The 13,964-nt window shown below is 37.1% G+C and overlaps 1 protein-coding gene and 1 long non-coding RNA gene across 3 annotated transcripts; both read right to left on the bottom strand.

The window, feature by feature from the left end:
• Positions 1 to 555: 555 nt before the first annotated feature.
• On the bottom strand, positions 556 to 7,169 carry LOC109174090 (putative disease resistance protein RGA3). The gene is made up of 5 exons (XM_019323377.1): positions 6,341 to 7,169; positions 5,834 to 5,917; positions 5,502 to 5,729; positions 4,380 to 4,657; positions 556 to 1,475 (listed from the first exon to the last, which is right to left on the bottom strand). Exons 1-5 carry the CDS (start codon positions 6,954 to 6,956, stop codon positions 669 to 671), a joined length of 2,013 nt encoding a protein of 670 aa, XP_019178922.1. The 5' UTR covers positions 6,957 to 7,169; the 3' UTR covers positions 556 to 668.
• LOC109174102 lies at positions 2,001 to 3,937 on the bottom strand. Of its 2 annotated transcripts, none has more exons than XR_002053010.1 (4): positions 3,545 to 3,937; positions 2,475 to 2,598; positions 2,317 to 2,379; positions 2,001 to 2,223 (listed from the first exon to the last, which is right to left on the bottom strand). It is a non-coding gene; the product is annotated as an uncharacterized LOC109174102 (long non-coding RNA). The 2 variants fall into 2 exon arrangements; XR_002053011.1 differs by having other exon boundaries at positions 2,001 to 2,235.
• Positions 7,170 to 13,964: the final 6,795 nt, after the last annotated feature.

Genomic DNA, 13,964 nt, shown 5'->3' on the forward strand with positions numbered 1-13,964 from the left:
CGGCTTTTACCTAAACGCCGACGTCGTATGTTAATTATTTTTAAAAAAAAAATGTATACGGCATTGGTTTTTATGTAAAAACCGACGCCGTAGGTTAATTATTATTATTTTTTAAATATAAATACTATACGGCGTCGGGTTTACCCTAAAACCCGACGCCGTATGTTACATACGACGTCGGTTGTTTAACCGACGTCGTATCATTTACTTACGACGTCTCTAAAGTCGACGTCGAAAGATAACCGACGTTAAAACCGTTTTCTGTAGTAGTGATTACTATTATTGTTGCTTCTTGTTCGAAGTCTTCCCACTCCTCCCACTCGAAACAATATGAGAAGTGCAATCTCTTCAGCTTTGGAAAAGCAACACCACCTTCTGCTACTCCCAAAAACTCACTCCCTACATATCTTAGCTCTTCCATGCATATGTTAAGAGTCTCCAGAGAAGGCAGTTTGCCTAACGGAGGCAAAGATGAACAATTTACACACCCATACATTTTAAGAAGCCGTAGATGTAATCCAGGAAGGGAAGCGAGTTCCTGCATACGAACTAAGTTGCAAGGTTTGCAGTTCCGGAGGTGGTTTCAGAGCTTCCATCACATTTATTCCCACATCGACGCCCCCACTGAAATCCAAAAACAATTCTTCGATGTACTTCTTGTTTCTCAATTATGCTTTCTTTGCTTCCTCCACATCTGCTGCGTTATTCAGATCGGACAAAACAATAATTGACAGCTCCCCTTTAAGTTGGTTCAGCTTCTCCATGTATCCTAACTTACTAGACTCTTTCCCCACCTTAAACTCACTTAAACTACAAAGCTGAGTTAGCTTTGCGATACCTTGGGGCATCATCTCCAACCTCTTGGTGCTTGTGATGTAAAGGTGTCTCAAGTTTATCAAATTGGCAATCCCTTTGGGTAACTCCTCCAAATTTTTACAAAAATTTAAATTAATGTACCTTAGCTGACGCAACTTTCCAATCCCTTCAGGTAGTTTAGAAAAACGACTACATTCACTAAGATCTAAAGTTTGCAAGTTATATAAAGAACAAACTGCATCTGGTAACTCCTCTACATCGCTCCTACTTAAATCAATGTACCTTAGCTGACACAAATTTCCAATCCCTTCCGGCAACCTAGAAAACCAATTACATCTACTAAGATCTAAAGTTTGCAAGTTATATAAAGAACAAATTGCATCCGGTAACTCCTCTACATCACTCCTACTTAAATCAATGTACCTTAGATGAAGCAAATTTCCTACCTCCTTTGGGAGTTCTTGCAACTCAAACTCGTGCAATCTTAATACTCTCACAGATTTCAGACTATTGAACAAATCAGGAGTAAGTTCTTCGGGAGAAAGGCATTCAGCAAAAATACTGTGAAGTTTTCCAATATCACAATTGGAAGCGGTGAGATTCATATTCCTACCAATTTTCTGCTGGTTAAAACTGTAGCATTCATTTTTGGTAAGAAACTGTGCAAAATCATGCACTATGTCATGCATTTTGCAAGATATGATAATGTTGGAATCCCTGTGATCTTTCTTCAAATCTTGGAAGAAAGAACGCATTGCTAACACTGCTGGAAAACGCGATATATTGGTCGGAAACGAGGTTTCCGTCCAACATACCAACCAAATTGAACGTTCGGAAAAACGCTTGTCGGAAATTTCATCCAACTCCACTTTTTGGTCGGAAATTCCGTCCAACATATAAAAATGGACAGAAATTCCGGACAATAACCCACCATTCTTAAAACGTTAGAATTTTCGTCCAACTACATGTGTTGGTCGAAAATTCCGTCCAACTGCGTGCATTGGACGGAAAACTCACATATTATATTTGGTTATTTTCCTTCCAACTGTTAGTAGGAAAATTATAAATCATATGAAATATTTTTATTATTTTTATATTACCATAATTTTATTTATACATATTGTTAATAAATTATATGTCAATAACGTAACAAATTAATGAACACACTAAATTTCAAATTAAAAATATATTTAAACATCAAAAATATTTACAACAAAAATAGTCATGTTCATAGTACTTCCAACAATAGACTATAAATACCATACAACAAAAATATATACTACTTAAGTATGCTCGATGCACCCAAATAAGCCCTCAAATTCGGCACTTCTTCTATGGCTGTGATCAATGCAGCATCCACAGCCTTCTACTTCAATGACTTTGATCAAGTGTAGATGATGGGTATACCTGCAAATGCAACTAATTTAAGATGATGGCTTTGATCAAATAAACATTTTTCTCATGCATTTCTAAAGTGATTTCTAGCAAAAATGACCTTACTTTCTTGATGGTATAGATGAATGTAAGTTCTGCAAAACTTTCTACACTTCTCCACCACTGTTTCTAGTTAATCACATGTGTTGAGTGTATTAAGACAAATGGAATATCACATAGTCAAATATTCATCTTAATTTCAAAAATAGAACACAAATTCATACCGTGTTCTCGCCAAGAAGAGCTCTGAGAGTTGCTAATGATCAAAAGTCAAGCAGTTGTCCCTAGCTTTCTCAATCCTAGCTCTTGCTGTCTCAATGAATCTCAGTGCTTGAGCAAGAAACACGGCTGTCAAATGATAATCCATAAAGTAAGTTGGAGTGGATTATTCACAATCCATAATCTTGAAGGCATTCTGGGGACAACAATCCAGTAGTAATGTCACTTGTATATAATAAAACCACTTCCAAAAATGTTGGAAAAAAACAAAGTAAATTGCACAATAGTTAACCGCTAAACAGAAGAAACACAAGTAATAACAAATAAAAGTAAATATCAACATGTGAACTAATAACTTAATAAGCTAATAACTTATTCAAAATATTTTCTACTTGGATGGGTATGATGAATATAGGCTTTAGGAATGGCTGTAATAGTTTCTAGTTAGAGACTATAAAAACCATAGATTAAACAGAAAAGACTCTAGGGACTAGTAATGACTATCTCAATCAACAAATATCTTAGAAAAGCTTCTTGTCAAACTTTCTGTACTACTTATCTGCAACCACAATGATAACAATTACTATGACTTCAATGTGGTTTGTAAATGATATCCACATATACAACTCTGCAAATGAGAATATCATCCATCCATCTAAGAAATACTATAAATTCCACAACCAAAAGTAAAATTAATACATTTAATACAGTCCAACATCAGTCAAATTCAAACAAAGCCTAAGAATATCAATCAATTTATTGACCTATTGCAACATATTTCGCTCTTGGTAAAGTAATTTTTCGTTAAAAGTTTAAATTTTTAGATTGTTTAACAGAATAATTTATTATGTGATCAACACTAATTTTAGAGCCATGCTCACATAAGACTTTTCACAAACAGTTGGTGGGCAACCAATCTCAGACTCCATTAATTTAGTACAAGTCAAACATAAATTTCAGTATGCACAATTGGTCACTTTTCTGGAAATTCAGTCCACAATCGCATATGCTCTTGGAGTTCACAAATCTAAAATACTTGTATTTAAAAAAAAATTATAGAGAAAAAAACTATTACCTGTGCAGCTTGCGGTTGCGGAGGCCGGAGAGCAGACGGCCACTCAGAGCGACAGCTTCTGCCTTCAGTAGTTCAGTGCGACGGCTTCGTAGAACAGGGCGATAGACTTCTGCTGCAGAGGCCGGAAAGCAGACGGCGACTCAAGGGTTTAGGACGAGGGTTTCGACCTTCAGTAGTTCAGTGCGAGTGTGCGACAGCTTCGGAGAACAGGCCGACGAACTTCAACTACAGAGGCCGGAGAGCAAACGGCGACTCCAGTGGTGGGAGCGAAGACGACGGGGAGGCTTTCCTGGCAGCGGAGGCGGCTGTGACGGCGTGCGTAGGCGTTTGGTTGTGCGATGGAGCTTAGACTGTAAGCGTGCGAAGGGTTTGGTGACGTTGGTCTAAGTGTGTTTTTTTAAGTGAGCATGAGTAGGGTAACGTCCAAAATTTTGACAAAATGAGCATTCTTACCGCCTAAACACTTAAATATTTCGATTTCCGTCCAACAACAATGTTGGACGGTATATAATAATACCTACCATTTTGTATTTCACCAATTCGTCAATTCAATTTTCCGACCAACGTGCAACGGTAGGACGGAATTTCCGTCCAACATTTAGTGTCGGTCGGAACCTCCGTCCAACGTGCGAATGTTGGACGGAAATTCTATCCAACTTTTCGTCCATCCCTATTTACGACAGAAAGTTGTGATTTTTTACAAATTACCGACCAACATTATTGTTGGACGAAAATAGCGAAATTTCCAGCAGTGTAAACCCCCAAATAACTCCCTGCCTTTTGATTCCATCGTCACATAACTTTGTGCCTTCCAAATTCTGATGAGCTTATCTACCTCTATTTCATAATCATGCACTATGTCATGCATTTTGGGAAAGACAGCACAGTATGAGAAACATTGCTTCATCTTTGGGGTCAAATCATTGTAGCTTAGATGCAAATGAGGGAAGAGGTCTGTTACCACTTCATCCAACTCCCAAATTTTATTGTCTAAAACATTTTGCCAATCATCTCTAGTGTCTTTGAAACATAGCAGGCTTCCCATGACCTTAGCAGCAAGTGGCAGTCCTTTGCACTTTTGAGCAATTTTCTGACCAATATCTTTCAGTGGTCCTGTTTGGTAAAATGGCTGTTAGCTGATAGCTGTTAGTTCTTAGCTGATTGTGTTAATTAGAGGGTATAAATAGTTGATCATATTAGCTGATTGTAGAAAAATGTTTGGTAAATTAGTTGTTAGCTGTTAGCTGTTTGGTATAATTTCTTGGCTCAAGTGCCAAATAGCACCATGAACCAACAACAAAATGTCATCCCGCACCCTAATCTTACATAAGTGATTATTCGATTCACAAACTAAAAAAAATTGTTCACCTAGCCTTTTTTACAGGTAGCCTTCAAGTTAAAGGTAATAAGTTGGTGATGTGGAGGTGATTTGGCATAGATGTGTGTTGTTTTGTAGATGTGGCAGCAATTTGAGAATATGTGGCATCCATTCATCAGTTTAATGTAATATAACATTCATTTCAATCCAACTCCTTTCGGCCAAAATTTCCTGCCAATTGGACTTTAATCCATTTTTTTGGACAAACGGGCTATAAAAATTCACAACCGCATACAGCCCAATACATATCTAATACTTTAGATTTATCAATTTTTGGATCCAAGTATTATACAGTATCTCCATCAATTGGTTCGGTTATGCTGGCTGTTGGGGTAAGACGGAGGTAGAAAGTGGATTATGAATATACCGAAAAGATAAATTAAAAAAAATAAGAGACGCATAAAAATGCAAATCAACGTTTACATCATTCCTCGAGAACTTTGTAAATACAGATTTACAAGCAAATCTAACCACAGATAACCAGAACACGCACAGACTTAAAGTAAAACCAAACACCATAGCAGAAGGACCCTAACAAGATCTAACATCTAACAGATCCAGGGGCAAAACATTAATCACGCAACAATAAAGCTAGATTAGCTCCTCCAGCTATCATCATCGCCTCCCCTAGAGTAGCGGTCACCTCCGCCGTAGCCACCACCTCTATAACTACCTTCCCTGCGGCCACCATAGCCGCCACCCCCGCCACCACCGTAACCACCTTCCCTGCGGCCACCATAACCGCCACCACCGCCTCTGCCCTCATGACGTCCACCACGGAAACCGCCACCGCCGCTGCCGCCACCGCTTCCACGAGAAAATACAAGCAGAAACTAGAGACTACAAGAGAAGACGATGAGAAAAGGAGAGAAGGAAGTTGTGAATAAATAGGCGGATGAATCTTGAGAGACTTGTGGCTTCTAGTTTGCACTGAAATTCGATGGAGAACTGGAAACGGAAATTGGGTCGCCGGAAGTAGTCGTCTACAATAGCTTCTGCGATAGGAGAAGATGAATCCAATATAAATAAGCGAAATTCGTAGAAAATGTTATAATTAGCTTCCAAGTCAGACTTTAACCGGATCCATGTCATCAAAGCAACAGGGAAACCTATTAAAAAGGCTAGGTGGACAATTTTTTTTAGTTTGTGATTCGAATAATCACTTATGTAAGTATAAGGTGCGGAATGACATATAGCAATTGGTTCAAGGTGCTATTTGACACTTCACCCTAATTTCTTTTTTCAAAAAGCTAATTGAAAAAGTTGCTTGGGGTAGCTTTTTCAATTTTAGCCTTTTGGAATTGCAAAAAGCTAATTAACCAAACATTTATATTAATATTTTAACTAAATCAAACAATTAATATAATAGTGATCAAATAAGCCAAAACAATTAATATTAATATAGGCCATTTTTTTACCAAACAGGGCCAGTTTCTCACAATCATTTTCCCTTCTCCCGGAAAATGCTATCCTGCTAAGCAACAACCAAGCTTCCTCGTCAGATATTAGATCCAAGTGATGCAGATACGCACTTCCCATCATTCTAGCAACCCTCTCACTCCTTGAGGTCACCAAGATTCTACTCCCGGGGAGTCCATCCTTGAGAGAGTTCTTCAATGGTTCCCACTTTGCATACTGCTCTGTCCACACATCATCCATCACAAGTAGGAACCTTTTCCCAGACAAAGTGCTTTGGATCTTTTCCAGTAACAGTTGGAGTTGGGACAGATCGGTGGAGCTTTTAGTGGTTGACTCAACAATGGCTTTTGCAATCTTGATCTGGTCAAAGGGGTCGGAAACACAAATCCACACCCTTTCATCAAATTGAGTCTTGATCTTTTCATCCCCAAAGACTAGTTGAGCAAGGGTAGTTTTCCCTATCCCTCCCGTGCCCACTATGGAAATCACAGGGGGGCCATTTCTTGCTTCGTCTTCTCCAGAATTCTCCAGTAACTTGCTTATTAAAGCACTGGCATCAGATTTCCTACCTTGAATCTCAGACGCATCCACATCAAACGCAGTGGTGACTCGCATCAATTCTTGATCAGATTTCCTACCTTGAATCTCAGAGTGTGATGCTGCAGTTGGTTTTTAGCTCATGGGTTTGGTGCTTCAGGATGTTGATCAGCTGTTCCACAACACTGGAGATGAGAGCGTCGGCCATGGTCGTTGACTCTGTAGTAGAAACGTACTTTGAGAGATGGTAAGGTTTGCTAATTAATCTATGCGTTAATCTAAGGAGGCGTGTTGTTTTAATTTTTTTAATTTTTTTTTCTGATTTAAAAATAAATTTATACGTATTAGTATACTATTGACCAAAATATTATACCTTTTAACTGTTATAAATATCATTAAACTCTAAAATTTTTACAATTTTCACTACTTTTTTTTTTTTTTTTTTTTTTTTTAGAAAGGACAATTTTCACTACCTACTCTTTCATTCTCTCTCAGTCGTTTTAAGCCTCCAAATCCTAAAATTTTTATATTGTTCATTGTTTAAGATCTCTATGGTATAGTGGTCCTCCATTTCTATGATTGTGTTAGGTGTGATCCAATAAACAAACATCAACTTTGCTAGTATTGTAATTGGTGGGTTGTAAAAATCGGTCTAGGCGCCTGCCTAGGCGCTAGGCGCCTCTAGACTGTGGCGATTTCCCCCCTAGGCGCCCCCCTAGGTTACCGGCCGCCTAGGCGTCCGCCTAGCGCCTAACTCGGCTGATTTGGCCGCCTAGGCGTCCGCCTAGCCCCTAACTCGGTCGATTTGGCCGCCTAGCGTCTAAGTTAGTCGAGTTAACTCGTCCATTTCGGTCGAGCTAACCCGATCGGCTCGGCCTATTTTTTTATTATATATGTGTGTGTGCGCGCGCAAACATATATATAATATGACATAAATACACTCGTAAACTAGTTTGATACTTTGAATCTTTGGATGATTGAAGTATTTGAGTATTTTTAATTTTTAATATTGTTTTAATGTTTTTTTTTTTAAAACCATTGTTTTGATGTTATGACTTATGAATTATCATTAATTAATTTATTTGGATGTGTTATTTGATTAAATGTTGAAAACAACCTCATTAAAATTGTCAAACTGCAAGTCTACCATTGTTTTTTTGGCGCCCGCCTAGCGCCGCCTAGGCGCTAGGCGCTGTCCGGGCGCCCGACTAGCGCCTAGCGCCTATTGCAACCATGGTCTAGACTAGCTTGTGAGCGAAGGATGAGTGTTTCGGCGGATGGCGCACTACTGGAAATTCTGAAATTTCTGACCACCTGAAAATTATCTTAAATCAAGTCGAAAGTCTTGTTCCGACCACTTTTGATATCCGGAAAAAACCCTTGTTGCTATTTCCGACCACTTTTTGCTTTCAACTTGATTTAAGATCACATTCAGGTGGTCGGAAATTCAATAATTTCCAGTAGTGGCGGCGAATGACAACAAACAATGTTTTTCTTCACCAGAGGCAGTTAGTTTGAGCAAACGGAAGTAGAATAGTGATGATCTTTATTTTATTTTTCCATTAAACATGTTTTGAATATATTTTGTTTCCGTATGATGTTTGAAATTTCGGATGAATGTGGCATGTTTTGTATTTTCTTTGTGTTGAAGAAACAAACATGCCTTTAAGGTAGGGCGTGTTTTTTTTTTTTTTTTTTTTTTTTGGAGTGAATGAAAGAAAAAACATAGAACACAGTACACTTTCTGGGAGGGCATGTTCTATGTTTTTTTCTTTCACAACCATATCACGCCCTTTCATGTTAATTTATTTTATATTAACTTTATTTTATTTTTACAAGGTGAATATGTGTTTTGCTTCGGATCCATGGAGACAAGCAATCTGTGTTTATAAGTAGTAGTGAAAAGTAAAGATACAAGTATTAGTAAATTGTTCATAAATGTTTAAATCTCATAAATTTTTTTATTTTTTATTTACAATTATGACCAACAATCAACGACAATTACATCGTAGACCGATCGTGATATTTTAACATAGGCATCGATCTAGATCTATATGGACGTATCCATATCTTGATGCCCATATTAAAGTGGATGGGCCGGTATGATACCCAAACAATTTCACTAGAGGCGGCCCTTGATCCAAGAATGCTAGAGTATCTACATGTGGCGGGCTAGCTTTTACGGTGTTGCATACCTCACCCATATCAAGCTAGACCATGCACTGATTGACGCGTTGGCTTTCGGAGGTTCACGCGTTTCACATGCTCCTCGGTGAAGTGGGCATAACACTACAAGATGTTGACGTGTTATTTAGGCTTAAGGTGGACAACATAGTTGTTATGGGGCAAGATAAGCATCCTATCATCGAGTGGAAGGCTGTGTGTAAGGATTTGTTGGGAACTTGGGATTTAATCCTCTCAATGATTTCCTTACAACTAGCAAGATATATTCAACGATCGTTCGTTCTGGGGTGCAAGAAATAACCTCAAACAGCGCAAATGTACAGGTGCAAGTGGCTACACGAATACTTATATTTGATTTGTTAGGAGGATTTTATAATTATCTTTGAAACAACTATGAAAGATATGAAGTTATTTCTTTTTACCTTTGATTGCTACTTTCGGAGTATGTGGTCAATGCAATTGGGGATTAGTTGTTTTAGTCTATCTATATAGGGCATTGTGCATAGGGGTTAATCACAATATATACTTCTGTCATGTGCGGATGTCTACTACTACTGCAAATATAGGCATGGGAGAGGTTGCCTAAGGTTAGACCACATGGCTATTTACTCAATAATTGCTTGGTGATTTGCCATATGCAGTGAGTTTAGTTGTATTAAATAATTTTTAAAATTCAAATTTATATTCTCATTGAAGTACTTATATATGATTGTATTTGCAAACTTAGGTGGGTGTATCCGCATACATGGGGTACTGTGCCCACCTACGTAGTTTGGACATATCACGACTAATTGGATCGCGTTGTTGAAAATTAAAAAATGAATTAAAATAAATTTTAACCATAGAATATAATTTCATAAATTAAAATTCATCTTTGAAATTATCTATGGAACAAATTAACACGATTGGAAATCAGCAGATTTCCGACCACTTGAAAGTGGTCGAAAATGGTCTTCATTAGGTGCCAAATTGGGTATTCGGAAAAATCCCTCTCTGTTGGTCCTGAAAGGGTGGTAAAAAGTCTAGAGGGGTGAATAGACTTTTTAAACTTTTTCACAATAAATAACTCTTTGGTAATTTTTACTCTAAATAACAAGTAAATAGAAAAGTATTTAACTTGGAGTACACAGCGGAATAAATATGTATAAAGAGTTATGCCCAATCAATAAATTGAATCACATGCACATGTTAGATATGCTCAGATGATGTGTAAGCATAATACAAATATCTTGAATATTTAAAGGAGATGGTTCACTCAATATTTAACAATATTACTCAAGATTGTGTATGAGACTTCGTGCGAAATCAACCGTATGATAAATGTCACATGCAACACGTCAAACTTGCTTATAATAATTTAAATGTTAAGCATGGAAAGTTTGAGTTACATGCATACGTGAAAACACACTAAACCCAAGTGATTAAGATCAAGCAGTGAATAGTAAACGGGTTAGTCAAATACTTAAATAAATAAAGCAAATTAAGTAAGTGCGGTATGTAAATGAGAGAGGCAATTTATAGTGGTTCGGAAGTGGCATAATCTTCCTAGTCCACTTTACTCCATTCAATTCTAGGAGTAATTCACTATTTTCCACACACAGTTACAATAGTGAATAAGCGCTACACAAGCACTTCTTCGGATGTCTTGCACACAGCTACATCCAACTCCGAGTGCCTCGCACACAGCTACACTCAACTCCGAGTACTTCGCACACAGCTATACTCCAAATGCCAACTAAGTGTTTTGCACACAGCTACACTTAGCAACTACGAGTGTTTTGCACATAGCTACACTCACTAGAGTATTTTGCACACAGCTATACTCTTTTTTACAATTACAAATACAAAGGTACTTGTACCTCTCTCTCCAACTAGTTTTGAGACTATTCAGACTAAGACTCTTTTCTAGCTCAATAAGTATTTAGCACTTGAAAATTTTGAATTCGCACTTGTTCATCCGCTTCTACGTATTGTTGTTGTATCTTCTTCATGGCCTTTTATAGATAATCAAATGTATCCGTTGGAGTGGGATAATTTTTAACTTGCCTGACAAGATAATATTTTATTTCAACTTGATTTTCAAGTTGTTTCTAAAATATTATTATCCTTGCCAATTTTGAATTTCCAACGTCTCTTGGCAATAAATCCTCCTTCATAAATTTTCCACCGTTCTGATCATGTCTTCATGTAATTTGGATTTTTGTGACATGTGAGATGAACCAAAATAAATTCATTCGAATTTATTTAATATTTTGATCAGATCTTCTTGCTTCGTTGACTTTAAAAAGGATTCAATCTTGGGTATGATCGTTATATGTAAAGACTTCTACCATTTTGCCATGAGGCTCATCCAATTATTCTCTGTAACATATTTGTTAAATGCTTGACTTCTGGATGAATACTCGTAGGACCAAAATTAATTCTCCAAATTAATTTTGTTCTTCATGTGGTAGTCTCTCTTTTGCATACTGACTTGACATACTGAATTATGGTGCTTATACTAAAGACCTAATTTTTAAGGGGATTTAAAGTACATTCGGCTCATCAAAACTTTATTACAAAAATATTCCTATCAATTTTCCCCCTTTTTTATGACGGCAAAACCTATACTCAGTCATTTGGCTTGTCTTTTAAAAATAAAATTTTCAAAAGATTTATTAAATTTGACATAGCCATGATGAGTTTAACAATTGATTTTGACTCTAGGAAAAGTATTTTTAGCAAAATTTCCTATTCGCATTTTTGGACTTTAATATTAATCATTTTTGCAATTTTCCCAATTATGCGATTTGATACAAGCTAAGCTAAAAATTTACCTTTCAAGCCAAATTAAAAATAACAATAGACAAAATACTATAAGCATCATAATCAGATAATGAGCAAAAGTATCATAGCAAATTGTTCATGACCATACTTAGAGTTTGTAGATCAAACAAAAACATTGTAACATCTTCATACAAATCACTTGATTATCCTGTTTCTCCTTTCTTCTAGCACATGATTTATATGTTTCTTAACTTCATTGAAATTTTCACTAATAGCATAATCTTTGCATACCTGGCCAATCACATAATAATTGAAGGCTTCAATGATGTTGTCTCCGAGCAGTGCATTTTCTTCATACCATATTATGCATTATTCTAGACTCTTGTCTCCTTGCAATTCTGCATCATTCACCTTGATGTGGTCTAGAAGCACAATCATCGTAATGGATCTTGCATAGCTTTTGATGCGTCTGAAATTCTCATTTGAGATCCACATGTTTTGATCACTAGGACCACTTTTCTTCATTCCTCTTGGTAGATCTGCTAGATTTGTCATTCTTGGCATTTCAACTCTGTCATCTCTTGGTGTGGATTCCAAATAGAAAGCTACTTTGTTGTACCAATTTATTTGTTCTTGATTTCCACCTGCACAAACAATATCACGAAAAGTTCTATTAGCAATATTGGCACTACTAGAACCTCCTGGACTATTTGCATCACTACCACCGAACCAATATTCAAGTCCTCCTTTCCTGGCTGTGTTGGCGTTGGTTCTGCCAGATCTGCCTCCTCTACTACTGCTTGCACCAACATTTTTGGTAGCCATGACATTTATGATGGCTACCATCATTCCTTCCAAATGACTGAATCTCTCTTCCCCCTTTTTGGCGTAATCAACCAGCTCATGAACAGATGCTTTAAGGAAAGAAACAGACTCGGCAATAATGTCATAGGAACCACGAAGACACCCAACTTTGGTGCTGATGGAATCAAATCTGTATGAACATCTCTGATTTGATTCTCCTGTTGATGAATCACTTTGAGAATTCCTTTGCTTTGGTTCACGGAGACCACTTCACTAGCTTGTCTATCATTCTTGAAGGCTTGAGAAAGTTGAAGAAAGAATTCATTGAGTACACCCTTGACACTTAAATTCAGACCATCAATATGTCTTTCCAAGGATTGGTGTGTGTCAATGAGACTTTGTTGACTTCTTTGATTTTCAACAAATGATTCTTCAATTTTTCCAGTACGAGTGTTGACAACATGATCCACATGCATGAGTATAAATTCCTTGGATCAAACCTTCCATCCTGTCCACTAGACCAAACACAATATTTTCCAGTTTCTTTAAGTTGTCAGTCGAGACAGTAGCTTCATGGTCTTGTTCTTGGACTGCAGGTTAAGATCTTGCTCTTTCTTGAGCTGAGTTGTCATCAGGCAACTGAGAATGTGCTTGTACCTGCCTTGTTCTTTCTGAGATAAGATCTTCTAGCACAAGTGTGTCACCTTGACCACTCTCTTGATGTTGAGATTGTGCTTCTTCAGTGTGTTGGCTGCCTTGCATGGCTTGATTTTCCATTGGTGCATGGATCACTTTAGTCTGATTCAATACGCTCACATCATATAGATCAATATCAAGAAAATTTGGACTCACCACATTGTTTCCTTGATTAGTAAACTGACCAAAATATTCAAATTGTGAGCCACTTGTGTAACACCCCGAAATTTTGGAACTTTTAAAACTTATATAATAAAGATAAATCCTCATTAAATCCCGAAATATAACATAAGAGTATGGGGTGCTATGCCACACCTGAGCTAGAGAACCCAGGTGCACAGGCTAACTAACTAAAATCCTCAACGATGTCAATACATAAGTATGGCACGCAGGCCGAAAGGAAAACTAGCTACTCTACGCTCCAAATCTCTAGCGCGCTCAGTGTCTACTCATCTGTGCCTGAAAGCCAAATATATCTGTTCAGCGAAAGATGCTAGTAACCCACTCCAACGCGTTGAACTACAATATAGGTATATATATATATATATATATATATATATATATATATATATATATATATATATATATATATATATATATATATATATATATATATATATATATATATATATATAG

The sequence above is a fragment of the Ipomoea nil genome, unplaced genomic scaffold, assembly GCF_001879475.1.
Source record: "Ipomoea nil cultivar Tokyo-kokei standard unplaced genomic scaffold, Asagao_1.1 scaffold0519, whole genome shotgun sequence".
NCBI lineage: Eukaryota > Viridiplantae > Streptophyta > Magnoliopsida > Solanales > Convolvulaceae > Ipomoea > Ipomoea nil.